The sequence below is a fragment of the Camarhynchus parvulus genome, chromosome 17, assembly GCF_901933205.1.
Source record: "Camarhynchus parvulus chromosome 17, STF_HiC, whole genome shotgun sequence".
Classification (NCBI taxonomy): Eukaryota; Metazoa; Chordata; class Aves; order Passeriformes; family Thraupidae; genus Camarhynchus; species Camarhynchus parvulus.
Genome location: NC_044587.1, coordinates 3,837,865 through 3,865,150, shown reverse-complemented (window position 1 = coordinate 3,865,150; position 27,286 = coordinate 3,837,865). Strand labels below are relative to the sequence as shown.

At 53.1% G+C, this 27,286-nt stretch overlaps 4 protein-coding genes across 8 annotated transcripts in view; 3 read left to right on the top strand and 1 right to left on the bottom strand.

Moving 5' to 3' along the window:
• Positions 1-5,255: 5,255 nt before the first annotated feature.
• On the top strand, positions 5,256-9,867 carry LOC115910942 (bile salt-activated lipase-like). Its single transcript, XM_030961524.1, is given in 13 exon segments — positions 5,256-5,444; positions 5,722-5,872; positions 6,105-6,227; positions 6,566-6,763; positions 6,862-6,992; positions 7,421-7,528; positions 7,765-7,882; positions 8,154-8,213; positions 8,216-8,339; positions 8,584-8,632; positions 8,634-8,788; positions 9,026-9,223; positions 9,663-9,867. Coding segments are annotated over 13 exon segments (1,686 nt in total). The 5' UTR covers positions 5,256-5,378.
• A 1,965-nt stretch (positions 9,868-11,832) lies between these two features.
• CEL (carboxyl ester lipase) lies at positions 11,833-16,406 on the top strand. Its single transcript, XM_030961743.1, is given in 14 exon segments — positions 11,833-12,072; positions 12,350-12,500; positions 12,733-12,855; positions 13,193-13,218; positions 13,220-13,312; positions 13,314-13,400; positions 13,491-13,622; positions 14,051-14,146; positions 14,148-14,159; positions 14,390-14,507; positions 14,779-14,965; positions 15,210-15,413; positions 15,651-15,848; positions 16,202-16,406. Coding segments are annotated over 14 exon segments (1,698 nt in total). The 5' UTR covers positions 11,833-12,006.
• Positions 16,407-17,006: 600 nt separating this feature from the next.
• On the top strand, positions 17,007-25,882 carry GTF3C5 (general transcription factor IIIC subunit 5). The gene is made up of 11 exons (XM_030961248.1): positions 17,007-17,182; positions 17,864-18,086; positions 18,312-18,510; positions 19,279-19,474; positions 19,860-19,985; positions 20,599-20,713; positions 21,384-21,464; positions 21,960-22,057; positions 22,700-22,782; positions 23,076-23,218; positions 23,820-25,882. Exons 1-11 carry the CDS (start codon positions 17,033-17,035, stop codon positions 23,975-23,977), a joined length of 1,572 nt encoding a protein of 523 aa, XP_030817108.1. The 5' UTR covers positions 17,007-17,032; the 3' UTR covers positions 23,978-25,882.
• Positions 25,099-27,286, bottom strand: part of RALGDS (ral guanine nucleotide dissociation stimulator) — a 55,481-nt gene continuing 53,293 nt past the window's right edge. For all 5 annotated transcript variants that reach the window (XM_030961247.1, XM_030961245.1, XM_030961244.1 and 2 more), the window contains exon 18: positions 25,099-27,130. In XM_030961247.1, coding sequence (XP_030817107.1) covers positions 26,955-27,130 — 176 coding nt within the window. In that variant the 3' untranslated portion in view covers positions 25,099-26,954. The remainder of the gene's footprint in view (positions 27,131-27,286) is intronic.

The window sequence follows — 27,286 nt, the reverse complement described above, 5'->3', positions numbered from 1 at the left end:
TAGAAAATACAAAAGGAACCATGGCACAACCCAGAGGCTTTCCCCTCGAGCTCACCCGGGATATTGTAGCTGTGTAAGTCACATAAAGAGTGCCAGGGATGGCTCCTTTTAAAGCATTTCCCTGTGCTGTGCTGCCACCTGCTTTCACAGCTCTGGGAGTGCCCCCTCGGCTCTGACAATACTCAGGTGAGCTCTAGAACTGCAGTGCCAGCCCGCCTGAAAAGGGGAGAACTTAGCACCAAGTTCAAATGTTTAAAGTGTGGCTACAGAGAAGATGGAGACTCCCTTCAGGAGGAGTCACATGGAAAAAATGAGGGGTAATGGGTACAAGTGACTCCTGGGGAGATACAATTGGGTACCAGAAGACATATGTTCACAGGGAGAGCAATCAGTCATTGGAATAACCTCCCCGGGGAAGTGGTGGATTCCCCAACACTGGACACTTCTCAGATCAGCTGGACTGTCTTAACTAGACTGGGCTTTGCCAAGGGAGGTCGGATCAGGCGATCCTTGAGAGCCCTTCCAAGCTGGTATTCTTTATTTCCATTAAATGTGCTACTGCTGCACCCTACAGGCTGAAACCAGTTCTTTTATCATGAATCACAACTTCTGAGCCAGGCTTATGGTTGTGTGGGTGGAGGCTGGCTCCTGGGTATGTGGGGCTGGTTCTGTTTCTACCCCATGCCAGAGCTCTCACAGGAGGAACCCAGCAATTCCCACCTTGCTGGGATGGGCAGGAGGAAGAGCAGCAGCTGTGACACAGACACACAGACACACAGACACACGACACGCCACCACCCCTGACTCAAAGACCCCACGGTGGTGGGGGACACAGGGCTCAGCTGAAGCTGCTGCCTTGCTGTGCTTTATCCCTTTAGGGAACAACAGAGGAGGCACAGGGAGAAAGTGCCTGGCAGTGCCACTCCAGCAAAAGTCCACTTGAGGCGAGGGGACCTGGGGATGTGGTGAAGAGCACTGTCCCTCCCAGCACACCCCACACATCCTGGGATGCAGCAAATCTGGTTTTCTGCCAGAAATCGATGCCCTGTGTTCCTGTGCACACCTGACCCTGATTTGCTTTGCCAGAAGGACAATCTGGGAGATTTCCCACAAGAAACAGCTTTCATTTTCTCACTGTTGGCCTTCATCTGCACTCTTTAAAGAAAAAAAAAAACAAACAACAACTTAATGGCTTTTTCCTCTTGCAGTGCCCCTTGATGCAGAGGTTGGGCCAAAGCTAAATGAACCCACTGGTCACTCAGCTGAGTCCTTTCTCTTCTGGAATCTGGAGCACAAACTTCATTTTCACGTGTTCCAGTGACAGCCCCATGTCTCTGTGAGCCACAGGCAGAGCGCAAATCTGGTCCCTTCCCTGTTTCTTAGAGAAGGATGTAACATTTTCCTGTTTTGGGGTGAGAGCCTGATTGGCCTCAGCAGGACCTGTCACCCACACAATGCCATCTTTGTCATGAAGAAATCTCAACTAAACCACTGGATGCTGCTGTCCAGACCTGGAAGAAAGTGTTCACCAATGCTGTGGATAAATGGGTGTCTACATTTCCATAATTAACCGCCTAATGAGTCCTGTAGGAAGCTCCGCGCCGCGGAGGGATCTCTCGGTGATCCGCATCCTCAAGTTCCGGCAGAGGGAGAGACGCGGAAGGATACATGCAGGGCGCTGCAACGTCCCGCTGCTGTGCTGCCGTGTATAGTCCCGGTGGCGCCGGGAGCGCCGTGACAGGGCACAGGGATGTCGGCTGTGCCCGGACAGCGGCATGCAGCGGCTCGGAACCGGGACCGGGCTGTACCAAAGCTGCGGAGAAAGTAGTGGGGGGTGGCGGCGGGGTCGTGGAGATAGAACGACTCATCCCGGAAGCAGCGCTGTGATTGGATGAGGCGCGGAGTGATATTGTTGGTGCCGGGGGCGGTTGTAGCAACTGCGCATGCGTGCTTTACGTCACTAGGTCCACGTGGGGAGGCGTGGGGAGGCATGGCGGGGAGGCATGGCGGGCGGGGAGGCATGGCGGGCGGGCGGGCCGGGCGGTGCGGGGGGGAGCGGAGCTGCGGAAACGGCAGACGGGGCTGCGGCTGCGGTCGTGGAAGGGAACCACGGGACGTCCGTGGTTGGAGGAGGCGGCGGAGCCGCGCCATCCAGCAGCTCTGAGGCGGGGGGCCGCGGTGGGGAAGGCGCGGCTCGGCCCGCCATGCAGCGGCGGCGGCAGGAGCGGAAAACGACCACGGGCGGCGGCGGGGGGGCTCGGCAGCGGGAGATGATCGCGGGAGGCTGCGGCGGGGGCGGCTGGCGAGCGTGTGGCTGGTGGGCGGCAGGAGCGGCCGCGCTGGCGGGCAGCGGGGGAAAGCGGCGGGGCAGGAGGGGGCGGGGCGCGGTGACGCCGGTGGGCGGGGCAGCGCTGCGGGTGCCGGAGCCGGGGGGGGCGTGTCCCGTTCGGGACTCGCGGCACGAGCGGAGCTCGCGGGGCAGCGGCTGCGGGCGGCCCCTGCGGCAAAGAGCCCAACCACCGCCCTGCGAGCTGGGACCGGCTCCGCGGCAGCCGCGTCCCGGCGGGAGATGCCATTAAAGTGCTTAATGCCCCCGGGTCCCGAAAGTCTCTTTACGGCAGTCGCGCATTACGACGCCTTGTACGACAGTCGCGCTTTACGACACCTTTTACGACAGTGTGGCTTTACGGCAGTTTTACGACGGTGTTGTTCTACGACACCTTTACGACAGTCGCGCTTTACGGCACCTTTTGTAACAGTCGCATTTTACGGCAGCTTTGCAACAGCTACTATTTACAGCATCTTTTACGACAGTCGCGCTTTGCGGCACCTTTTACGGCTTGGCCCGAGAGCTGAGAGCAGGCGCTGCTCTGCAATGCCTGGGGGGCTCTGCCCTCCCCTCTGCTGTCAGTAACGTCAGCAGCTCGGCAGGACGGGCTCGTTCATGAATTTCTGTGCTGCAAAGGCAGCTCCCAGCTGCTGTCCCCAGCACGCAGCAGGCTCCCAGCCCCTCCCTGCACGTGGCACTGCACAGGGGCAGCACTGGCCACAGCCCCGGGGAGCTCAGGAAGGGTCTTTGTGCTCTCTGGGCTGTCCGCACCCGAGCTGGCAGTCCCGGGCTCTGCTCAGCCCCTCCCTGCCTTGTCCCTGCCCTCCCGCAGGGGATTCCCGGCTGGAATGCCTCTCTCCGGGTCTGAGCCGGCAGGGAGAGCTCTGCACAAGGAAAGCCATGGAACCTTCACTGTCACAGTGCGAGGGTGGGGAGCAGCAGGGACACTTCAGAGAAATCAACCTGCTTCAGCAATCCGGCCGTGCAAAAAGTGTTTCCCATCCCCTTGGCTGCCAGAGAGGGCACCGCACGTGGTGGAGGCTTCTTTAACCCCTGGAGGCTGCAGAACAGGGCGAAGAGGGAGAACTGGGAGAGCCCTTGGCTCGGGGCGCAGGGCTGGGAACCTGCAGGCTGCCAGAGCTGTGTCTGTTGTCTCTGGAGCCCGGGGCTCGCTGTGTGCCAGGAGCTGTGAACATCCCACTCAGTGCCCCCACTCTGAATGTGCTGCTTCAATCTGAGGCACTCCTCAATCTGCTCCTTGGGCTGATTTTGACCTGTGGGCCCAAGGGGGATCTGTGTTCGCTGTACCAGCCAGCAAGGCAGGCAGAGAGCAGAGAGTCCTCAGGAATGGGGAAATCTGGGGCTGGGGAGGAGCTGAGCGTGCACTGAGCTCAGCTTTGGTCTGATAAGTTTATCAAGCACTGCCGGCTGCTAACTGTCAGCCGGGGAAAGGAGCCTGTTGGGGAGGAGGAACAGCTCCCAGGGCAAGATAGGACAGCCCAGGCCTTATCAGAGTGCCTGGGCCAAAGAGGGAACTGGAGAGTGAGCACTTTCCAACCACTTCATCTGAACAACAGACAGATTGGCAGGAAAGGCCTGTCAGCCCTTTGCCACCCAGGCGCCAGGCAGCCCCCCATCCATGCAAATAACCTGGCTAAGTGCAGCCTGGGAGCTGCAAACGTGAAATTTGGGACCTGAGGGAGTGCATGGGGAAGGTTTTCTTAGGGCATTGCTGAGTGTGAGAGTCAGATTTACAACAAACAATTCTGATGCTTACTGAGTGAGCTGCTCCTGTTCAGCGCCCAGAGCAGCTTCTCCCTGTGCTGCCTCCCCTGACGTTTGGGAGGGGGATCTTCCACTTCACAGTTCCAGCAGTCACTAAGGTTTGGTGTCCAGATAATTGCTCTGTCTCTGAAAAGTAGTAAAAACCCCAGAGTGAATAGAAGGGGGAAAATCCTGACTGTTCCCATTTGAGCTGAAAAAGCAAGAGCCAGCAAATACCCCTTCACATCTCCTAGGGCAGCAATAACCAAATCATTCCAGCTGAAGATCACACCAGGGACACCCTCCTGTGTTTGGATGAGCTCCCCTGGACCTGTGCAAGCCCCCTGTGCACACACCTCAGCTCTGACAGGGAGGGGAATGAGAGATCCAATTTGCTTTGCCGGAAGGACAATCTGGGAGATTTCCCACAAGAAACAGCTTTCATTTTCTCACTGTTGGCCTTCATCTGCACTCTTAAAAGAAAAAAAAAAAAACAAACAAACAACTTAATGGCTTTTTCCTCTTGCAGTGCCCCTTGATGCAGAGGTTGGGCCAAAGCTAAATGAACCCCCTGGTCACTCAGCTGAGTCCCTTCTCTTCTGGAATCTGGAGCACAAACTTCATTTTCACACGTTCCAGTGACAGCCCCATGTCTCTGTGAGCCACAGGCAGAGCGCAAATCTGGTCCCTTCCCTGTTTCTTAGAGAAGGATGTAACATTTTCCTGTTTTGGGGTGAGAGCCTGATTGGCCTCAGCAGGACCTGTCACCCACACAATGCCATCTTTGTCATGAAGAAATCTCAACTAAACCACTGGATGCTGCTGTCCAGACCTGGAAGAAAGTGTTCACCAATGCTGTGGATGAATGGGTGTCTACATTTCCAAAATAACTGGCTAATGAGTCCTCTAGGAAGATCAAAAACTCCCAAGAGAGAGGCAAGCATCCAAATGAGCTGATAATACACCAGACAGGAAATATAACAGAGAAGTTGCATTTCCAAATCTCTCTGAGTGTGGGAAGTGTAGTTTGATCAGGATGGTGGCCATGTGGAAAACAGAAAAGGCACCTGAGGAGATTGGCCTCCAGCCCAAGCAGCAGCTGCAGGGCTCTCACACGGCCATGCCCATCAGCCATGGACTGGTTACTGAAGGACAAGGCTGTGGAGGCTGCCCTGCTTCAGCCCAGAGCCAATCCTGGCCCATGGCATTGGCACACACACCTGCACTGGTGGCTTTATAAACGCAGCACTCCGGCTGGGACTTTCCCCTCAGGGCTGCTCTCACCATGGCTCGCTGGCACATCCTGGCCTTGGCCCTGTGCTCCTACCTCGGGCTAGCCTGGGCTGCCACTGTAAGTACAAAGCTGGCTTTGCAGCCTAAAGCTGGAGGTTTTCTGCTCCTGCCATTTGTCTTTGGGACTGTGGGGGAATTGCTGCTGCCTCTCTGCTCCCAACGGCACCTGCAGGACACCTGCACACGGGCACAGCTCCAGTGGCACCTGGGGGCTTTCCACGAGGGTCCAAGGGCATGGATGGGGAGGGTGGGATGGGAATGGGTGGCAGTGTGGGAAGCCAGAGTTATGAAGGGCAGAGCAATGGATTTTCTCTTCTCCATGGTGCCTCCTGCAGCTGGGTGTGGTGCACACCGAGGGAGGATTTGTGGAAGGAGAGAGCAAGAAACTGGGACTCTTTGGGAGCTACGTTGACATCTTCAGAGGGATTCCCTTTGCTGCCCCTCCAAAGACTCTGGAAGACCCCCAGCCTCATCCTGGCTGGGATGGTAAGGTCCAACTTCTGAATGCCTTTGGTTTGGGGCTTTATTTTCACTTCTCTCTCCTCAAGCTGGCATATATGGGAAATGGTACAACATATTACTCAGACTGGTCACAATGGCTGGGGAGGCTTTGCTGCCACTAACACTGGACTCAGAGAGGAAAGGATGGGTGAGCAGACACCTTGCAACCAGAGAATGGAGCTGATGCCCTTAACTGGTCATCCCTCTTTCCTTTCAGGAACTCTGAAGGCAAAAGAATTCAAAAAACGCTGCATGCAGGTGAAGCTGACACAGACTGATGTCCGTGGGAGTGAGGACTGTCTCTACCTGAACATCTGGGTCCCTCAAGGGAGAAAACAGGGTACGAGCTTAGAAGGGACCTGGGATGGACTTTCCCACCTGCCTTGTGTGCACAGATTGTGCTGCAGCCTCTCTCAGCAATTCTGTTCCATAGTGGGCAGGTGCTGAGCAGTGATTTTCAGGGGGAAAGGTGGGAACTGTGTCAGACAATGTCCTAACTCACCTTCAACCCGTTGGGAGGGTCAGCCTCTTGAGCAGAGCAAGGATTTTCTTGCAGAGCATCAAGTCAGCTCCTGGCCAGGGCAGGTGGAGCAGTGCTCAGGGATGGGGTGAGGGATGGAGGGGCAGCACCTCGCAGCTCAGTGGGGGCTCACTCTGCTCCTGTTCCTCTCCTCCCAGTCTCTACCAAGCTGCCTGTGATGGTTTATATCTACGGCGGTGCCTTCCTGCTCGGAGGCAGCCAGGGAGCCAATTTCCTGGACAACTACCTGTACGATGGGGAGGAGATCGCCGTGCGGGGCAACGTCATTGTGGTGACCATCAACTACCGCGTGGGGCCGCTGGGCTTCCTGAGCACCGGGGACGAAAACCTGCCAGGTACCAGGGCCGCCCCCTCCCTGGGACCCTGCCCCGGGTGCCCACTTTGACAGCTTGGCTGTGCCCCTGCTCACTGCCGGCTGATCTCTGTCGCTCAGGGAACTACGGGCTGAAGGACCAGCACATGGCCATTGCCTGGGTGAAGAGGAACATCAAGGCCTTTGGAGGTGACCCAGACAACATCACCATCTTTGGGGAATCGGCCGGTGCCGCCAGTGTCTCCCTGCAGGTGAATTATCCTCGTTGGTTCTGATCACAGCCCCTGCTCTGCCACTGGGAGAGAGGGGCCCCTTGGCACTCATCTGCTTTCCTCCCCACTGCTGCCTCATTAATGTCCTGCCCTGGCCAGCACAGCAATGCTCAGCCTCAGTGCTTTGTGGCTTCTCCTCCTTCTTCAGCTTCATCAGTCCCACCAGTGCAGCCATGTGTTCTTGCTTTTGGGATGTGTAGGGAAACAGCCTTTACTTTCCATGTCCCCCTTCTCTTCTGAGCATCTCTCCTTCGAACTTTAACTCCTGACACTGTTGAACACTACAAGACCTGGCAATTTCCCCAGGCTGAGTGCACAAGCTGTGAGGTGATCAGTGGGGTCTGGCAGGCCTTGGTCTCCTCAGGAGTTTGTACCCAAAGTCCTCTTGTTTCTGTTTTGCCCCCCAGACGCTGTCCCCAAAGAACAAGGGCCTGTTCAAGAGAGCCATCAGCCAGAGCGGTGTCGGGCTCTGCAGCTGGGCCATCCAGAGGGATCCGCTCGTCTGGGCCAAAAAGGTAACGTGCAATTCGTGCTTGGAAAACTATAAAAAGAAACCAACCAATTCCCTAGAGGAAAGCCTGGCTAGGAAGGGATTGGCCAAGAGCTGTGCCCAATAACGCTGTGGAAAGTCGCTGCTTTGCAATTAAAATGAGATTAAAACAAACCCACATATCTGACTGCATAAAAACTACTCCTGGCTTTGGAAGTAATGCTAGGATGTTTCTCTCTCTCTCTCTCTCTTCTGCCACAGCTTGGAGAAAAGGTGGGCTGCTCCACAGACAACACCACTGTCTTGGCCAACTGCCTCCGTATCACTGACCCCAAAGCCTTGACCCTGGCCTACCACATGCAGCTCACCCACCTGCCCAGTAAGTCTCCTGACCTGTGCTCTGGTCTATCAGCCACCATGGGTTCTCCAAACCACCTGCAGGGCACTGGGTCAATTGCCAGGAGTGTTGAGGTGGTGCTTGTGCCCTTCAGAAAAGGGACATTAATGAGAGCTCTTGCAGTCCCCTTTCTGTGGGCAGATGCACATTGCACCTGATGGACACTGCCCACCTCAGCCTTTTCTTGGGATATGCCAGAGCACACATCTGTGTTTCCTCACCACCTTAGAGACCCCACTCTTGTCTTCTGCAGTGCCCCTGGTGCACACCCTTGCCCTCGCTCCAGTTGTGGATGGGGATTTCCTCCCAGACGTGCAGAGAAGCTCTTTGCCAACGCTGCTGACATCGATTACCTGGCCGGGTCAACAACATGGACGGGCACATCTTTGCCGGGCGTGGATGTACCCGCCATCAACCGCCCGCTGGTGAAGGTCACTGCGTGAGTGACAGAGCCCTTAGAACCCTCAGCAGGAGACATCTGCTCTTCAGAGTAGCTCCCAAACCCCAAGGAGTCAGACTTGAGTGGACAGGGCACAGCCTTCCACACAGGATGTCACTCCAAGCCTGGGTGCCCAGGCCTTTTGTTGCCGAGTCCCGAGCCTTCAAGAGAAAGGACCAGGCAAGAGCCCTGCCCTACCTGAAGCTGCTGGTCAGTAATTAATGAATATCATTTGTCTTTTCAGTGACCAGGTGTACAATTTGGTCAAAGGCCTCACCGTGGACAGGGGCGTAGGCTGGAGCCAACGCCACCTACAACATCTACACACAGAGCTGGGGTGACAAACCCGAGCAGGAGGTCGTGAAGAAGACAGTGGTGGATCTGGTCACTGACTACATCTTCCTGATTCCCACACAGGTGGCACTGGACCTGCACCTGCAGAATGCCAAGTGAGCAGCTCAGCCTTGGGGTTGTTGCACATGGAGGAGGGTTAGGGTGAGAATTGGAAATGGAAGTTAAAAATGGCCTCACGATGTCTTCTTCCTGAAAGCACCCCATGTGAAATTATGCGTGCGAGCATCTTCCAAGGCTGAATCTGTGGCCCTGACGGTGTTTGGTGTGTTGGTTGGGATTTGCAGCCTTTTTCTGCTTTTCTCCTTGCTCAGGCAGTCTCTTTGATTTCCCAGGAGTGGCAAGACCTACAGCTACGTGTTCTCTGAGCCGTCCCGCATGCCCATCTACCCGCGCTGGGTTGGGGCAGACCATGCTGATGACCTGCAGTACGTGTTTGGGAAGCCCTTTGCCACCCCTCTGGGCTACTGGCCTAAGCACAGGACTCTCTCAAAGAACATGATTGCTTACTGGACCAACTTTGCTAGAACTGGGTGAGTGATCTGTGGTTTGATGCAGCACTTCAGGCTTCTGCCTTTGCCCAGTAACTGTTCAGGATCACTCCCAGAAGTTCTCTTTCTTTGTGTTATGAGCAAGGCTCTGTGTCTCACAGGGCTGGAGTTTGCTCTGTGTTCTCCTCATCCATAGGACACTTGGGGAAGACAGAGCCATTTTCATTACTTATGATCTCTGCTTGCACTTGATGAGGTTTACTCCTGAATCCTTGTGTTCAGGCAGGACATAAGTCCCTGTGTGAAGCTGGGATGATGCCAGTGGCGATGGAGGGAGGAGGCTGCAGGTCATCAACTCACTCCTGGCAGGCAGAATTCCTATTGCTTGTGCCAGTGTCAAACACTCTGCATGGTCACACATTAAACTGCATCCTCAAGCTGCCCTGATAAAACTGAGCTTCTGTGTCTCCTTGTTCCCCAGTGATCCCAACAATGGGCATTCAGATGTGCCCGTTTCCTGGCCAGCCTACACCGACAAAAGCAAATACTACCTGGATATCAACCACAAGATGACCAAGAACTCTGTGAAGCAGGACCTGAGGGCCCGTTTTGTGACCTTCTGGAACTCGGTCTATCTGAAGCTGCCGCAGGTTGCTGACATCTCCCAGTCGGAGTTAATGTTCTGAACCCTTCAAAGATAGTTCATTAAAGCCTTGTAACTGAGTGACTCTGGTTCTCATTTTGTTTGCCATGACAGGATTTTCTTGCCAGTATTAAGGTCAGGCAGGAAAGAGCATCGATTGTGAGGGCAGTGTGTGTTCCCCTGGCTGTGACACCCCGATCTCCCAGGGAATCTGCTGGCAGCTGGGGTCCAGTCTCTATCTGCTCAGCCAGCTGTTGGCCCTGGGGTTGTTTTTCCTCATTGGCCCTGTGAGCCCAGGCAGGATAGCCCCAATCCTGACCTGTCCTCTGGGTTTCCCTGAGTTACCATCAAGGTTCCTGCTGCTGCCAACCAAATCATAGAGAGCTACAGCTGCAAGCAGGTGAATGCAAACCAGTCCTGACCTGTTGTTTATCATGCACTGACATTGCTCAAAAACTGATGGGAGAGAATAAATCCATGGGGGTGGTGATTCCCCACTGGTTTTGGGGCAGAGGTTGGGCTTTATTGGGCTGAGGAGCTGCAACTCTGAGCAGGGCAGGACAAGGAGCACAACTTTCCACAAACCTTGTCCACCACATGTCCCCATCCACACATCATACACTGGGCCTGGTCTGTCCAGGCCCTGGTGGGGAGAGCAGGGTGGCCCAGCCATGCTAGAGCTGCCTTACAGGCCTGGCTGGTGTGGAGAACCCAGGGCTGGTGTGGGACATCGGGGCTGTGGATGCTGGGAGGAGAGCTGGGGGTGTCACAGGGGATGGGACCCTGGTGTGTGTGTTGAGGTTTTCCATGCAGAGAGGCTGGAGGATGGGGAGCCCATCCCTGGGAAGAGCCAGGGTCAGGGAGCCCCTGCACTAGAGCCATCCTCCTGCCTGCTTCCAGAGGGCTGGAGCCAAGGGCAGGGTTTCCAAGAATTGATGCCAGGTGTTCCTGTGCTCTCCTGGCCTCGAATGGCTTTGCCAGAAGAACAATCTGGGAGATCTCCCACAAGAAACAGCTTTCATTTTCTCACTGTTGGCCTCCACTGGTTCTTTTTAAAGGAAAAGAAATTTCCAGATTGAGTGGGTACCTGCAGTTCCCTCTTGCTTTGCCCCTGTCCCAGTGAGTAGCTGCAGTAGCTCCAGGAGAGCAAATGCAGAGGGTGAAGCCCTTCCAACACTGATTTCATACAGATCATTCCTGAGTGCTGGAGGGTTTCCTGCCAGCCAGGGCAGAGCTCCTCTGTCAGTGTGCCAAGTGCATGTAGCTTTGAATGGATTTTTTAAAATTTCCTTTCTTCAGTGGTGCCATGAGAGTCTTTTATGGTACCAGTGTGTGATCAAGAGAGGTTGGGCCAAAGTTAAACCAACCCATTGCTCACCTGGCTGAGTCCCTTTTTAGAAATCTGGAACACAAACTCCATTTTTGCATGTTCCTATGAAGACTCTCATTTCACCACAAAATGCACAGGAATCCTTTCCTTCTTTGCTTCTCATATCAGCAGATGTTCTACCAGTGCTGGGATTAAATGTGGAAAGGTATTGCACACTGACAGATGAGTTTCTGTTAGAGACAAATTTCAAAGCTATTGTTTTATCTGTCCATTCCCCTCTCTGACTGAAGATGACAAAGAGCTGCTGCCATGAGCCTGCAGAGATATGAGGAGGAAGGAAACTTCAAGCTTTCTGATAGATGTGGCAAAGAAACAGAGACAGAAATTCTGGACTCTGTGTGAACTCGATGAGCAATCTGGCTGCTGTTGGATGGAATCAGCTTTAAGACTTGCTGTCATTTTGAATCTTTTCCATTCCCCAGTGTGTTACGAATGCAAGGCTTCTCGTAGGTTGCTGATATTATGTTCTACTGCACAGCTTAATATGATTTCAGCCCCCTGTGCTTCGATGAGGCTTCTCAAGACTCCATTGGGTTTAATTTCTCTGGAATTTTCTTGGGCTGAGCAATTTCCTTTGGTTTGGCCTGCAGCCCAAACAAGCAGCAGCTGCAGGGCTCTCACACAGCCATGCCCATCAGCCATGGACTGGCTACTGAAGGACAAGGCTGTGGAGGCTGCCCTGCTTCAGCCCAGAGCCAATCCTGGCCCATGGCATTGGCACACACACCTGCACTGGTGGCTTTATAAACGCAGCACTCCGGCTGGGACTTTCCCCTCAGGGCTGCTCTCACCATGGCTCGCTGGCACATCCTGGCCTTGGCCCTGTGCTCCTACCTCGGGCTAGCCTGGGCTGCCACTGTAAGTACAAAGCTGGCTTTGCAGCCTAAAGCTGGAGGTTTTCTGCTCCTGCCATTTGTCTTTGGGACTGTGGGGGAATTGCTGCTGCCTCTCTGCTCCCAACGGCACCTGCAGGACACCTGCACACGGGCACAGCTCCAGTGGCACCTGGGGGCTTTCCACGAGGGTCCAAGGGCATGGATGGGGAGGGTGGGATGGGAATGGGTGGCAGTGTGGGAAGCCAGAGTTATGAAGGGCAGAGCAATGGATTTTCTCTTCTCCATGGTGCCTCCTGCAGCTGGGTGTGGTGCACACCGAGGGAGGATTTGTGGAAGGAGAGAGCAAGAAACTGGGACTCTTTGGGAGCTACGTTGACATCTTCAGAGGGATTCCCTTTGCTGCCCCTCCAAAGACTCTGGAAGACCCCCAGCCTCATCCTGGCTGGGATGGTAAGGTCCAACTTCTGAATGCCTTTGGTTTGGGGCTTTATTTTCACTTCTCTCTCCTCAAGCTGGCATATATGGGAAATGGTACAACATATTACTCAGACCGGTCACAATGGCTGGGGAGGCTTTGCTGCCACTAACACTGGACTCAGAGAGGAAAGGATGGGTGAGCAGACACCTTGCAACCAGAGAATGGAGCTGATGCCCTTAACTGGTCATCCCTCTTTCCTTTCAGGAACTCTGAAGGCAAAAGAATTCAAAAAACGCTGCATGCAGGTGAAGCTGACACAGACTGATGTCCGTGGGAGTGAGGACTGTCTCTACCTGAACATCTGGGTCCCTCAAGGGAGAAAACAGGGTACGAGCTTAGAAGGGACCTGGGATGGACTTTCCCACCTGCCTTGTGTGCACAGATTGTGCTGCAGCCTCTCTCAGCAATTCTGTTCCATAGTGGGCAGGTGCTGAGCAGTGATTTTCAGGGGAAAGATGGGAACTGTGTCAGACAATGTCCTAACTCACCTTCAACCCGTTGGGAGGGTCAGCCTCTTGAGCAGAGCAAGGATTTTCTTGCAGAGCATCAAGTCAGCTCCTGGCCAGGGCAGGTGGAGCAGTGCTCAGGGATGGGGTGAGGGATGGAGGGGCAGCACCTCGCAGCTCAGTGGGGGCTCACTCTGCTCCTGTTCCTCTCCTCCCAGTCTCTACCAAGCTGCCTGTGATGGTTTTATATCTACGGCGGTGCCTTCCTGCTCGGAGGCAGCCAGGGAGCCAATTTCCTGGACAACTACCTGTACGATGGGGAGGAGATCGCCGTGCGGGGGCAACGTCATTGTGGTGACCATCAACTACCGCGTGGGGCCGCTGGGCTTCCTGAGCACCGGGGACGAAAACCTGCCAGGTACCAGGGCCGCCCCCTCCCTGGGACCCTGCCCCGGGTGCCCACTTTGACAGCTTGGCTGTGCCCCTGCTCACTGCCGGCTGATCTCTGTCGCTCAGGGAACTTACGGGCTGAAGGACCAGCACATGGCCATTGCCTGGGTGAAGAGGAACATCAAGGCCTTTGGAGGTGACCCAGACAACATCACCATCTTTGGGGAATCGGCCGGTGCCGCCAGTGTCTCCCTGCAGGTGAATTATCCTCGTTGGTTCTGATCACAGCCCCTGCTCTGCCACTGGGAGAGAGGGGCCCCTTGGCACTCATCTGCTTTCCTCCCCACTGCTGCCTCATTAATGTCCTGCCCTGGCCAGCACAGCAATGCTCAGCCTCAGTGCTTTGTGGCTTCTCCTCCTTCTTCAGCTTCATCAGTCCCACCAGTGCAGCCATGTGTTCTTGCTTTTGGGATGTGTAGGGAAACAGCCTTTACTTTCCATGTCCCCCTTCTCTTCTGAGCATCTCACCTTCGAACTTTAACTCCTGACACTGTTGAACACTACAAGACCTGGCAATTTCCCCAGGCTGAGTGCACAAGCTGTGAGGTGATCAGTGGGGTCTGGCAGGCCTTGGTCTCCTCAGGAGTTTGTACCCAAAGTCCTCTTGTTTCTGTTTTGCCCCCCAGACGCTGTCCCCAAAGAACAAGGGCCTGTTCAAGAGAGCCATCAGCCAGAGCGGTGTTGGGCTCTGCAGCTGGGCCATCCAGAGGGATCCGCTTCGTCTGGGCCAAAAAGGTAACACGCAATTTGTGCTTGGAAAACTATAAAAAGAAACCAACCAATTCCCTAGAGGAAAGCCTGGCTAGGAAGGGATTGGCCAAGAGCTGTGCCCAATAACGCTGTGGAAAGTCGCTGCTTTGCAATTAAAATGAGATTAAAATGAACCCACATATCTGACTGCATAAAAACTACTCCTGGCTTTGGAAGTAATGCTAGGATGTTTCTCTCTCTCTCTTCTGCCACAGCTTGGAGAAAAGGTGGGCTGCTCCACAGACAACACCACTGTCTTGGCCAACTGCCTCCGTATCTCTGACCCCAAAGCCTTGACCCTGGCCTACCACATGCAGCTCACCCACCTGCCCAGTAAGTCCCCCAGCCCACGATGTGGTCCATCAGCCACGCTGGGCTCCCCAAGTTCTTGGCAGGACTCTGGAGCAACTGCCAGGAGTGTTGAGGTGGCGCTTGTGCCCTTCAGAAAAGGGACATTAATGAGAGCTCTTGCAGTCCCCTTTCTGTGGGCAGATGCACATTGCACCTGATGCACACTGCCCACCTCAGCCTTTTCTTGGGATATGCCAGAGCACACATCTGTGTTTCCTCGCCACCTTAGAGACCCCACTCTTGTCTTCTGCAGTGCCCCTGGTGCACACCCTTGCCCTCGCTCCAGTTGTGGATGGGGATTTCCTCCCAGACGTGCCAGAGAAGCTCTTTGCCAACGCTGCTGACATCGATTACCTGGCCGGGGTCAACAACATGGACGGGCACATCTTTGCCGGCGTGGATGTACCCGCCATCAACCGCCCGCTGGTGAAGGTCACTGCGTGAGTGACAGAGCCCTTAGAACCCTCAGCAGGAGACATCTGCTCTTCAGAGTAGCTCCCAAACCCCAAGGAGTCAGACTTGAGTGGACAGGGCACAGCCTTCCACACAGGATGTCACTCCAAGCCTGGGTGCCCAGGCCTTTTGTTGCCGAGTCCCGAGCCTTCAAGAGAAAGGACCAGGCAAGAGCCCTGCCCTACCTGAAGCTGCTGGTCAGTAATTAATGAATATCATTTGTCTTTTCAGTGACCAGGTGTACAATTTGGTCAAAGGCCTCACCGTGGACAGGGGCGAGGCTGGAGCCAACGCCACCTACAACATCTACACACAGAGCTGGGGTGACAAACCCGAGCAGGAGGTCGTGAAGAAGACAGTGGTGGATCTGGTCACTGACTACATCTTCCTGATTCCCACACAGGTGGCACTGGACCTGCACCTGCAGAATGCCAAGTGAGCAGCTCAGCCTTGGGGTTGTTGCACATGGAGGAGGGTTAGGGTGAGAATTGGAAATGGAAGTTAAAAATGGCCTCACGATGTCTTCTTCCTGAAAGCACCCCATGTGAAATTATGCGTGCGAGCATCTTCCAAGGCTGAATCTGTGGCCCTGACGGTGTTTGATGTGTTGGTTGGGATTTGCAGCCTTTTTCTGCTTTTCTCCTTGCTCAGGCAGTCTCTTTGATTTCCCAGGAGTGGCAAGACCTACAGCTACGTGTTCTCTGAGCCGTCCCGCATGCCCATCTACCCCCGCTGGGTTGGGGCAGACCATGCTGATGACCTGCAGTACGTGTTTGGGAAGCCCTTTGCCACCCCTCTGGGCTACTGGCCTAAGCACAGGACTCTCTCAAAGAACATGATTGCTTACTGGACCAACTTTGCTAGAACTGGGTGAGTGATTCCCATTCCACATTCGAGGCTTGATGCAGCCCTTCAGGCTGCTGGTTTTGTTCAGGATGTTTTCAGGATCATTCCCAAAATCAGAGCGCTCTGTGTCTGTATTTCTTATTCCCAAATCCTGATGTTGATACAGAAGTTAAGTCCCCTTGTGAAGCTGGGATGATGCCAGTGGGGATGGAGGGAGGAGACTGCAGGTCGTGCACTCATTCCTGGCAAGCAGAATTCCTATGGCTTGTCTCACTGTCAGATTCTCTCTTTTCCTCTCACTTAAATCCTGACTTGAGCGGACAGGGTTCCTGCCAAAAACTTCAAAACTGAGCTGTTCTGTTTTCTTTTTTCCCCAGTGATCCCAACAATGGGCATTCAGATGTGCCCGTTTCCTGGCCAGCCTACACCAACAAAAGCAAGTACTACCTGGATATCAACCACAAGATGACCAAGAACTCTGTGAAGCAGGACCTGAGGGCCCCTTTTGTGACCTTCTGGAACTCGGTCTATCTGAAGCTGCCGCAGGTTGCTGACATCTCCCAGTCGGAGTTAATGTTCTGAAGCTAAGAAAAAAACACCTTTTAGAGATCATTAAAGGATTGCTTGTAGCTGAGTGGCTCTGTTTCTCTGTTTTCTGTGTCTCTGTGTTGGCTGTGACAGTCTTCCTGCCAACGTCAAGGTCAGGCAGGATGGAACGTCCTGAGGGCAGCCTGTGTTCCTCTGGCTGTGACAGTCAGTCCTGGCCAAGCTGTCCTTGCAGCAAATTACATTCTCACCCTCACCGTCATATCCTTCATCTGCCACCTTTTGTGGCATTAAACATTGCTGAGATGAAAGCTGACGTTCTTAGGGAGCAAAACCTCGTTTCTATGAGAATTAACACCACAGTCCTTGCATGATCAGAGGAATGTACGGCTGCATGCGAGCATTTGCTCAGCTCAGCATTATTTCCCTTCATTGTCCAGGCAGCACAGGGACAAAACAACCCACGGGGGAGGTGATTCTGTATTTGTTTACAGTCACAAGCTGGGCTGAGGAGCCTCAGTAGGCCAGGACGAGCCCAGGCCGCCCTGAGGCCTCGCCCTCCCCTCAGGCCCAGCCCGGCCCGGCCCAGCCGGAACCGTGGTGCGGCGGAACCTTCGTGCCGCGGTGCGCGGGGCGGCGCCGGGAGGGAGCGGCGCGCAGCGATGGCGGCGGCGCGGCAGCGTGGCCCGCGGGGCTCGGCCGTGCTGGAGCTGCCCCGCAAGCCGCGCCTGGTGTGCGTGGAATACCCGGGGGTCGTCCGGGACGTCGGGGCCATGCTGCGAACGCTGGGAGGAGAGCAGGGGGTGTCGCGGGTGAGGGGAGCCGGGGGATGTGTGGGCTCGCTGGGCTGAGGGTGAGGGGCGGCGAGACCGGCCCTGGGCAAGGGGATGGGGCGGGAGGGGGCCGGGGCTGGGGCTGGGGCTGGGGCTGGGGCTGGGGCTGGGGCCGGGGAGAGTCTCCATGTGGGACCCTCTGTGTGAGTCGTTCCAGCCCAGCGTGTCCCCACGCGGGGCCCATGGGTGGTATGGGGGTGATGCCGCTTCCCTGCTGTCCCCGAGCAGGGATTCAGGCGGTGTGCAGTAAAATCATGGAGTCATAAAACGGTTTGGGTTGAAAGGTTCCATAAGATGCATTCAATTCCACCCTCTTGCTGTGGGCAGGGACCCCTTCCACTAGACCAGCTTGCTCCAACCTGTCCTTCCAGGGATGGAGCAGCCACAGCTTCCCTGAGCAGCCTGTGCCAGGGCTCCCCACCCTTGTAGGGAAGAATTCCTTCCTCATATCCAGGATATTGTATTTTTACTTAATTTTCCCTGATACCCAGGATGTGAGTGGCTGCACACCGCTGTGATGTGGGGCAGGAATGATCCCCCTGGGGCTGTGTGAGGGGCACAGCCAGTACCCACAGCAGCGTGTGGGGCTGGGGGCTGGCACAGGAGCACAGGGCTGTGTGGGTGACATGCTGACAGGGGCTGTGCTCTCCTTGCTGACAGATCTACGCCGACCCTGCCAAAAGGCTGGAGCTGTATTTCCGCCCCAAGGACCCCTACTGCCACCCCGTGTGTGCCAACCGCTTCCCCACGTCCACCATGCTGCTCAGGGTCACCAGGAGGAGCAGGAAGAAGCAGCAGTTGGACCCCGAGGAGCAAATGCAGCCAGAAGTGCAGTTTGAGATGGAGATTCTTGGGATTGTCACCACTGTTTACAAATTTCAAGGTAACCCTTGTGATGTGGCTTAGAGATGAGTGTGTTTGATGGGAAAGGGAAGTGTTTCCCCCTAAGCAGGTGAGGACTGGAAGGAGAATCAAGTGTTGTTACAGCCTCCTTGCTGGATAGACCTTTGCATAAACTTGTCAGACTCCTGCTCCTGAAAGTTGAGTGTGAGAATTATTGGTGGAATCACAACAAACTTCACAATGTTTTAACTTTTGTTTCTTACAGGAATGTCTGACTTCCAGTACCTGGCAATGCACTCTGGCCCTGATGGCAAACAAACCTCCATGTATGACAAAGTCCTGATGCTCAAACCAGAGAAGGAGGAGTTTTTCAATAAAGATTTACCTCTTTACATCCCACCACCTATTTTCTCACGTCTGGACACTCCTGTGGACTATTTTTATCGCCCAGATATACAGCACAGGTCAGTGCCTTTTCTCATGATACATCTTTCATGTGTTTCACCCTTTTAATTTGCTGCCTTGTGCTGATTTGGCACAACAGAGGCAAAAAAAACACCAGAAGCTGCCTGGGCAGTGGCAACATCAGCAAAATTCTACTTGAGGATTTGCCAGGTGAGGGGAGCTGGGCATGAGGTGAAGATGATGCCTCTCCCAGCTCACCTCACACATTATGGGATGCAGGACACAGCTCCTGCCTGCTTCCAGAGGGCTGGAGCCAAGGACAGGGTTTCCAAGGAGCAATGCCACGTGTTCCTGTGCTCTCCTGGCCTCGAATGGCTTTGCCAGAAGAACAATCTGGGAGATCTCCCACAAGAAACAGCTTTCATTTTCTCACTGTTGGCCTCCACTGGTTCTTTTTAAAGGAAAAGAAATTTCCAGATTGAGTGGGTACCTGCAGTTCCCTCTTGCTTTGCCCCTGTCCCAGTGAGTAGCTGCAGTAGCTCCAGGAGAGCAAATGCAGAGGGTGAAGCCCTTCCAACACTGATTTCATACAGATCATTCCTGAGTGCTGGAGGGTTTCCTGCCAGCCAGGGCAGAGCTCCTCTGTCAGTGTGCAAATGGATGTAGTTTAGAAGTTTGGGGATTTATTTAAATTTAAATTTTCTTTCTTCAGTGGTGCCACAAGAGTCTTTTATGGTACCAGTGTGTGATCAAGAGAGGTTGGGCCAAAGTTAAACCAACCCATTGCTCACCTTGCTGAGTCCCTTTTCTCTTTCCCCGTTCCTTAGGGAGGGATACAACAATCCTCAGGTGTCTGGTGAGAACCTGATTGGCCTCAGCAGGGCCCGGCGCCCACACAATGCCATCTTTGTCAACTTTGATGATGAGGAAATCCCAAGTAAGCCCCTGGATGCTGCTGTACAGAACTGGAAGAAAGTGTGCACCAATCCTGTGGATAAAAAGGTGGAGGAAGAGCTGAGAAAGGTGTGTGCCTTACTCCTGGTCTGAGCACTGTCCTGCAGCAAGCTGGGGAGGAAAAAGTAGATTTTTTTTTCCCTAGAAATTCTTGGTGATTGTGAGTGACTGACCCAAGTGTGAATAGATGCTGCTGACACTGCTGTGTTCATTTCAGTTCTGCAAGTCAAGCTTTGAATCTGTGGCTTCACTCTCACTAAGCCCTACAAGTTCTCACATCACCATCCAACAGCTTCTGTTGAGGGCCAAGGGCTCTGATATGGACCTGAGTGCACTTGGAAAGCTGCTCTGCCTTTGGGAGCCCCTTCCCACTGATGTGCGCCTGTCTGTGTGTCCTTGCAGCTCTTTGGGAGCCCCTTCCCATTGATGTGTGCCTGTCTGTGTGTCCTTGCAGCTCTTTGGGAACCCCTTCCCACTGATGTGTGCCTGTCCCGTGTGGTCTCGCAATGCAGTCAAAGCCAACATCAGTGTCCATCCAGACAAGCTGAAGGTGCTGCTGCCTTATTTGGCCTATTACATGGTGAGTAAGGGAGCATGACCCTGCTCTTCCTGGTCCTTTACCACTTCTGAGGTCCTGCCACTAAGTACCTGAGCTTAATTTAATGTAAAGAGACAGAGGGAAGGAAATGCTTTAGAACCAAAGTTGAAGCCAAGGTCAGGACCCCCATTCCCCCAGACAATTCTCTCAATGAGACATTTAAAAGGAATAACAATTGTTCGTGTACTCTGAGTTGGACTCACTGGAGAAATACCAACAAGAGATTCTCAGGAGCTCAAAACAACAAAACAGTCATTACTGGGAACTTTGGAAAATCAGAAAAACTTTGGTCACTCCAAGTGACTGTTCACCTGGCAGTGGTAGCAGAGTTTTTCCACACAAGCACTTGGCTGTGACCTTGCAGGTTGGTTTGTAAAAGCACACAAATATTTGTGCTTTGATGCTTTGATTGCCAAGTGTATAAATATATTTCAGTGTATAAATATTAGCATGGCAAGTGAGCAAAGAGCTGGTAAAGCAAATATCTTTGGGCAATGAGAGAAAATATTAGAACTTTCCAAGGACCTTGCTACTGAAGGAAGTTGCAACACTGTGGTGCTTTTTTGTAACCATCTTCCCTCATGTGTTTGTGCAGTTAACAGGTCCTTGGAGAAGCTTGTGGGTTAGGTTTGGGTATGACCCCAGAAAACACCCTGAAGCAAAGATTTATCAAGTGCTGGACTTCCGGATTCGCTGTGGAATGAAATATGGTAAAAGGGCCCAACTCACAGAGCTGCTCTCTCTGCTTTCTGGTTAATCCTGGTAGTATTTTTCTTTTTATGTGTTTTTCAAACTCTTTTGCCATATTTCTGCTCTGTTGAACATGTCACCTTTTGAGCTCCTTGCCTACTGTAGTTCTTTCTAAAACTCCTGTAATACTTTCTTTCATAGTATGCAATAGCTCTTTCCTCATTTGGCACATTCTAAACTCTGCCTTTCGTCCTCCACGTGTTCCAAGCCCAAGTGGGTGTAGCAGAGCGTCCTCCTCCTCACTCAGGGGAGACACCAAGCAGAAATTCTGGTGCTCACATAGCAACTTTTCCTCAAGGACCTCAGCAGGATTTCCTGCAGGATGCTGGGTCTCAGACCTTGGATGTGGGGTTCCCTGTTTTAATTTTGCAAAGGACAAGTTGAGGAAAAGGAGTTTCTGATGCCATCTAATAAGTCCATGACAGAGCTGGCATCTACTCACTGACATCAGATCACATTTCCAAGTTAAAGTGTTTTGTTGATCTCTTCTCCCTACCCTGCTAAAACCAGCATATCCCAAAGACCAGCTTGTCCTTCCCACACCAGTCCAGCCCTTGTGTTCCTGAGCTAGGGATATTCTGCAGAGTGCTTGCCCTCAGTTCATGACTGGATTTTGGTTTTCACCTCTAGGTTATGCTGCCACTGACATGCCTGTGAAAGCAAAACGCAGCACGTACAACTACAGCCTGCCCATCACTGTCAAGAAACAAGGTATTGGCCAGAAGGGCTGCCTGGCTCTTCTGCTTCTCTGTTTGCCCCATCCCAGTCACAGGTGGTGAAGAGTCTTCCTGTGTTCTAGCTGAGCCAAAACTGGAGCTTGTTTTCTGGTTATAATAATGCTGCTGTTAAGCCAGAGAAAAATTTGTTGGGAAGTGTTGTGGGAGTCTGGCTGAGCCACAATATCTGTTAGCAGGCAGGAGGGGGGTCTGCAAGCCACACTGGGAATTCAGAATTCACTGAGGTGCAGAGAATGGGGGAGTTCTCTTTTCTGTGCCAAAGGAGAGTAGAAAAGGTTAAAATTATCAACAAATGGGCTCTGGAAAAAGCTGCCCAAGTCAGCACTGTTCCTGATACTGTCCAGTAACATCTCTTAAGAATGAGCAAAGCACATGCTCTGTTGCTGGTTGGTCTGGTTTTGTTGAATCAACAGAGGTGACAGTCCAATATGAAAGATGTCCCTCATTAGGACTCTTTGTTTCCTTTCAGGAAGTCACACAGTCAGTGTCCACGACCTGAAACAGGGGCTGGGTTCAGCTGGTACATCTGGGGCAAAAAAACCCCCCTCCAGCAGGTATAAGCTGAAGGTAAGCATGACTTTCTATACCAAAATCTTGAAGTATCTCAGTGAAATAGGGATGATTCCTGGCTTATCAGTCATCAGGGGATCAGCTGTGAGTGAGTTGATGTGCTCAGGTTTGCCTGGGAAGCTCCCAGTTAGATATGGCACTATGGAACACCACCTGAGTGTATTTTGTTACAGGCTGCAAGGTGGGATTGCTGCTTTCCACCCTCATCTTAGATGTGAGGAGTATTTTGTTTCAGTTGGTAAAATTGGAACTTCATGGGCAGTGAAGTGCAAAAAAATCACTGTGTTCTTTATGAGGTCATACTGCAAAATCCAACAGGGTGGAATAAAAAATAAATGAGTCTTACTATTCCTTTCTTTGCTAGAATGAAGCCTGTGATGCACTGCTGGGCAGTGACAGGCTGCAGACAGAGCTGCAGGCTGGAGAGGTGAAGTGTGTTCTCTGCACAGCAGTGCTGGTGTGACTGTGGCTGCAGGGACATTTGGGGGCACTACTTCAGCTTTGTCTTCTGCCACATACAGATCTATGCCATAAAACTTGTTTCTCTTGGAAGTACCATGTTCTTGAATCAGCCCATTGGAAGTACTTTCATTACAGCATAAAATGCACATGGATCCTTTCCTTCTTTCCTCCTCTTAGGAATCCGTCTATATTTTCCGAGAAGGAGCCTTACCCCCTTACCGCCAGATGTTCTACCAGCTCTGTGACTTAAATGTGGAAAGGTACTGCACTCTGACAGCTGAGTCTTAGAGACAGATTTCAAAGCCTGTTGTTTTTTCTCTGTCCATTCACCCCTCTCCCCCTGAGCAGGAACATCAGAGGTGTTCAGTTGCTCAATAAAAACAGAAAAGTTTTTTCACACATGAACTTCCTTTCCCATCTGAAAATTACTTGGATAACCAACTGTGCTATTCCAGCTCAGTGAAAGGAAATGGAAGTAAACCAGTGTGTCTCATTTGAAACTCACACCTGAGTGCAGAAGATTAAGGTTTCCTTCCCTTTTGCTGCTCTTTAGCCTGCAGAAGATCATCCATCGGAATGACGGCACCGAGTCGGAGTGCACAGAGCGGGACGGGTGGTGCCTTGCCAAGACAAGTGATGACCTCAGAGATAGCATGTCCCTGATGATAAAGCAGATCATCAGATCCACCAGACCTGGTAAGGATGCTTTGAACATGAGGATGTTGTAGCTGGCACTGAGGCAAAGGTGTTCCTGCATCCTCTGTGTGTTCTTTGGGTTGTAGCTCATTCCAGTGTGGGAGCTGAGGCTGCTGGCCTGCAGTGGGAATGTGGGCTGGCAGTAGGGATGGCTGGGAGTTAAGGTTTTCTATTTCATCTTCCCAGTATCAAAAGCCCTTCGGCTTTTAAATGTCTTTTGCACAGTGATAATTAAGGTTGTAATTCTGACTGATGTATCTGTTGGTGGCATTTATTTTTTATTGATATTATTGATTGACCAAGAAGTGAGAAAATTATTTCTTGATGATGCTGGGCCAAAGCAATAATATCCCAGTGAATTGGGTCAGAATGAGGCAGGAGAGGAGGTACAGCACTGCAACTCTGCTGCTGTTCTGCTCTTCTTCCTGGAGTGTAGAGTTGGATTGCTCTGGGCTTGATCAAATTCTGTTAAGATGAGCAATATTAGCTGTGCCCCTGAGGCTGCTGCCTTCCTCTCACATGTTCTGTGAACTCAATTGCAAATGCCCCCAGGTTGCACTGAGAGAGGCATCACAGTGTCTGTCTTTCTTCCCAATTTAAGCTCTTTTCTCAAATACAACAAGCAGTGAAGATGGCAAAGAGCAGCTGGCATACGAGTCTGGAGAGGATGAGGATGATGAAGAGGAGGAGGAAGAAGACTTCAAGCCTTCTGATGGGAGTGAAAATGAAATGGAGACAGAAATTCTGGACTATGTGTGAACTCAGTGAGCAGTGTGGCTGCTGTGGACAGAACTGTCTCTGCTCTTGCTCCTTGAGAGTCAAGGGTTCAGCATCAGGATCTGGGAAAGCAGAGCTTGTACTAAGCTGATGATGTTCTCTCTGCTGGTGGGCAGCATTCTGGATGTTTGGGAGCCACTGCTGCATTTTCAGAATTGCTGGCTGAGAAACCCTCCAGCAAGCTCAACAAACTCCCAAGAGCAAGCCCAGAATCCAAACCAGCTGGAAACACACCAGAACATGGGTGAAGCTGCATTCCCAAATCTCTCCATGTGTGGGAGTGCACTCTCTCCAGGTTGGTGGCCATGTGGAAAATAAAAAAGGTGCCTGAGGAGATGCTGGAAGGAGAAACAGTCCAGTCCTCCTGGAGTCCCTAAGGCAGGTTCTGCCCTTCTGCTTGTCCAGAGGGAGTGAAAATACTGAGCCATGCCTTCAGCACTGAGCCTCGCTGGTCATCTTGGAAATAAAGCCAGCAGGAAAATACACTTTCTGGCAGTGAATAATTCCCTTCCTGGGGTGTAGTGTTTATTGTCCTCGTTACCTGATGCACTTCTCTGGTCTGTTTTGACTTCCCCAGCTAGCAGGTAACAAGGACTGAAGGCAGCTGGCCGAGGGGCAGAGCTTCAGGGGCACAGAAGTTGGCCACTGCCAGCTGCATTGCTCCCAACAAAAGAAAGCCCCAAAAATTAAAGAGCTACTGGCATTTTCTAGATCTTGTGCATTCCCCAGTGTGTTCTGAGCACACCTGAAAGCCAAGTTTTTTTAAAAGGAGTTAAGATCTCCTCTTCTCCTCCACTGAGGAGGCCTTATGGGCTGTTACAGTTGCTTTTAAAGCCATTACTTGTAACAAAAGTGGTAAACCCAACAAATTACAATTGGAAGTGCAACAGTTTCAATTCACAGGTTCAAGGGAATGAGGTTCATTTCAAAACTGAGCCCTGCTTCCTCCCCCGAAACGCCTATTTTTCAAAACAAAGTTCAACCCGCCGCAGTGAACATGAAGTATGAACTCCCCCACAGCCAGGCTCATCCCTCTTTCTCCAGGAAGGTTCTGGCATTTTGGGGAAGGAGGACAGGACAAGCCCTGCCTTGAGGCAGAGACGTTTGAGCATCAGTATTTTATTGCAAAGACTAATTACATTGCTGTGTACAAGTCACACCGGGCAGTGTGCTCCTTCATTGAAGTGGTACAAAATACACAATGTACAGCCAGTCCCCCTGGTGGCGCCAGCGGGAGGGGAGGGGACAGTCCCAGGGTGGGCAGGCACGGAGCAGAGGGAACACCCTCCCAGGGGTGCTGGTGCCCAGGGGAAGGGGCTTTGGGCAGGGGGGAGGCAGGAGGCTGCCCCTGCGTCAGGGAGCCAGGAGCTCCCATCATGTGCATCACGGGCAGCGCTGCCCGAGGGGCCACGGGGCTGGAGGAGCTCTGTGCCAGCCACGCTCACACCCAAGCAGCCTCTTCCTCACCAGCCTCAGCCCCTGGAGTGTGGTCCCTGTCCTGGAGCAGGGGAAGGCACCACAACCACCTGGGAACGCGGACGGATGGGAAATGGAAAAGATCAGCTGGAATGACGCGCTTAAAAAACAGAGATGGAGGCAGGAGCAATGAAAGGTCCCCCTTTGGTTAGTGTTTCCTACAATGATTAAAACAAGCATCTCTGCCCCTGCTCGAGCAATTAGTGGTAGAGAATTTGGGAGGAGGGGCTGGCAGGGTCTGCACCCTGTGAGCACAGCACAGCAATGCTGCTGCTGCTGCTGCCAGCGTCCCTCCCAGCAGCCTTAAATACCAGGGGGGGCACAGGACGAGGACTGGGCTGCAGGGCAGGGGGAGGCTGGATTAGTAAAATGTACAAGGTTTACCTCTTCTATTTACAACCAATAAATACTGAAAAAAAAAATCAGTAAACTTTTTTGTTTTATACAAAAAAAAAGTCTCATTGCTGCTTCTCCCATGGTCAGTGTTTGAAAAAGTCCGGTTAAAGCCCAAGGTGAGTGGCACTTTCTGTGGGTCAGGCAGTGGCAGCTGAGGCACCTGGAGAACCTGAGCTCTCTGGTCCCTTGTGTGCCCACACAGACCCAAAGTCTCTATTTACACAGTTTCACACAGAACTTTGCTCTCCTCCTCCTCAGGCTGGCAGCGCTGGGGACATGGCCCGAAGCTCCCCCTTGGCAGAAGAGACACTGGCATTTGATCTTTGGTGCAAGTTTGAACTGGCCCAGTCCAGCTGGAGGATGTGCTGGATCGGGAGAGGAGCGAGACCACGCAGGCTTCCAGCTGGGGAGAGCACGAGGCACCCACTCCATCATGGCACAGCCACAGGCTCCTCCACGGGGCTCAGCACTGGTGCAGGGCTGCATCCTTCCAGCTCACCTCCCAGCCCAGGGCATCCGTGGCTTCTCCCAAGGGAAGGACAAGGACAGGCAGAGCTGTGTGGTGGTGGCAATGCCAGTGATCCCAGGGAGGACAGACGTGGAGGTAACACTGGGAAAGCTGGGAAGGAGGTTTGGCAGCTCCTTCCAGGGTGATGGTGGCTCCTGTTCTGCTCTGTCACACAGCCCCTCTGTAAGTCACTGCTCCTCGGCTCGCTCAGACACAAGGCACCTACGGCAGAGGCGGGCTCCAGCTCTGGGCTGGCCGGGCTGGCCGAGTGTCGCACCGTGGAAGGTTAAAAAACAAAACAAAACAAAACAAAACAAAAAAATAGACAAATCCCCCCCACTGCTGCCTTCCTGTGTACAAAAAAAGACCTGATTGGAATGGGGGCTTGTGCAGAGAGAGGCAGAGGCCGACACCAGTTGCCCAACTCTCAGCTCTGGGTGCGGAAGGAGGTGCACGGCTGTCGCCCGTGGGTGAGGGTCACCCCTCTGCCCTGCAGGGTGGCACAAGGAGTGGCCGCAGCCAAGCCCGGAGCAGCTGCCCCCAAGGCCCCGTCGGTGATGGGTGGCAGTGGGGCTGAGGCTAGAAGATGCCCTTGGCAATCTTCAGGCCTTTCTGCTTCATCCTGGGCAGGGTGGAGCTGGAGCCATGCTTGATCTTCACCCCTTTGGAGAAGCCCCGCTTCTTGAGCACAAAGTCATAGTTGGCAGCGGAGTTCATGGCATAGAAGACATTGGCGTTGTCAGGGATCTTCAGCTCTGGAAGTGAACAAGGATGAGCATCAGTCAGGTGCCCTTTCCTTGAAAAGGGACCAGAGTGGGGCCAAGCTTTGTCCCCAGGTGCTGGGACACCTCTTGCTGTCACCTCTCATCCCAGCTCCAGCCTGGTGCTACCCAGGAAAGCCCCCACACCCC

Coding starts and splice junctions, on each gene's coding strand:
- GTF3C5 (XM_030961248.1), top strand. CDS start 17,033: ATGGCGGCGGCGCGGCAGCGTGGCCCGCGGGGCTCGGCCGTGCTGGAG. Junction 17,183..17,863: donor GAGAGCAGGGGGTGTCGCGG/GTGAGGGGAGCC, acceptor CCTTGCTGACAG/ATCTACGCCGACCCTGCCAA. Junction 22,783..23,075: donor TGTGACTTAAATGTGGAAAG/GTACTGCACTCT, acceptor GCTGCTCTTTAG/CCTGCAGAAGATCATCCATC.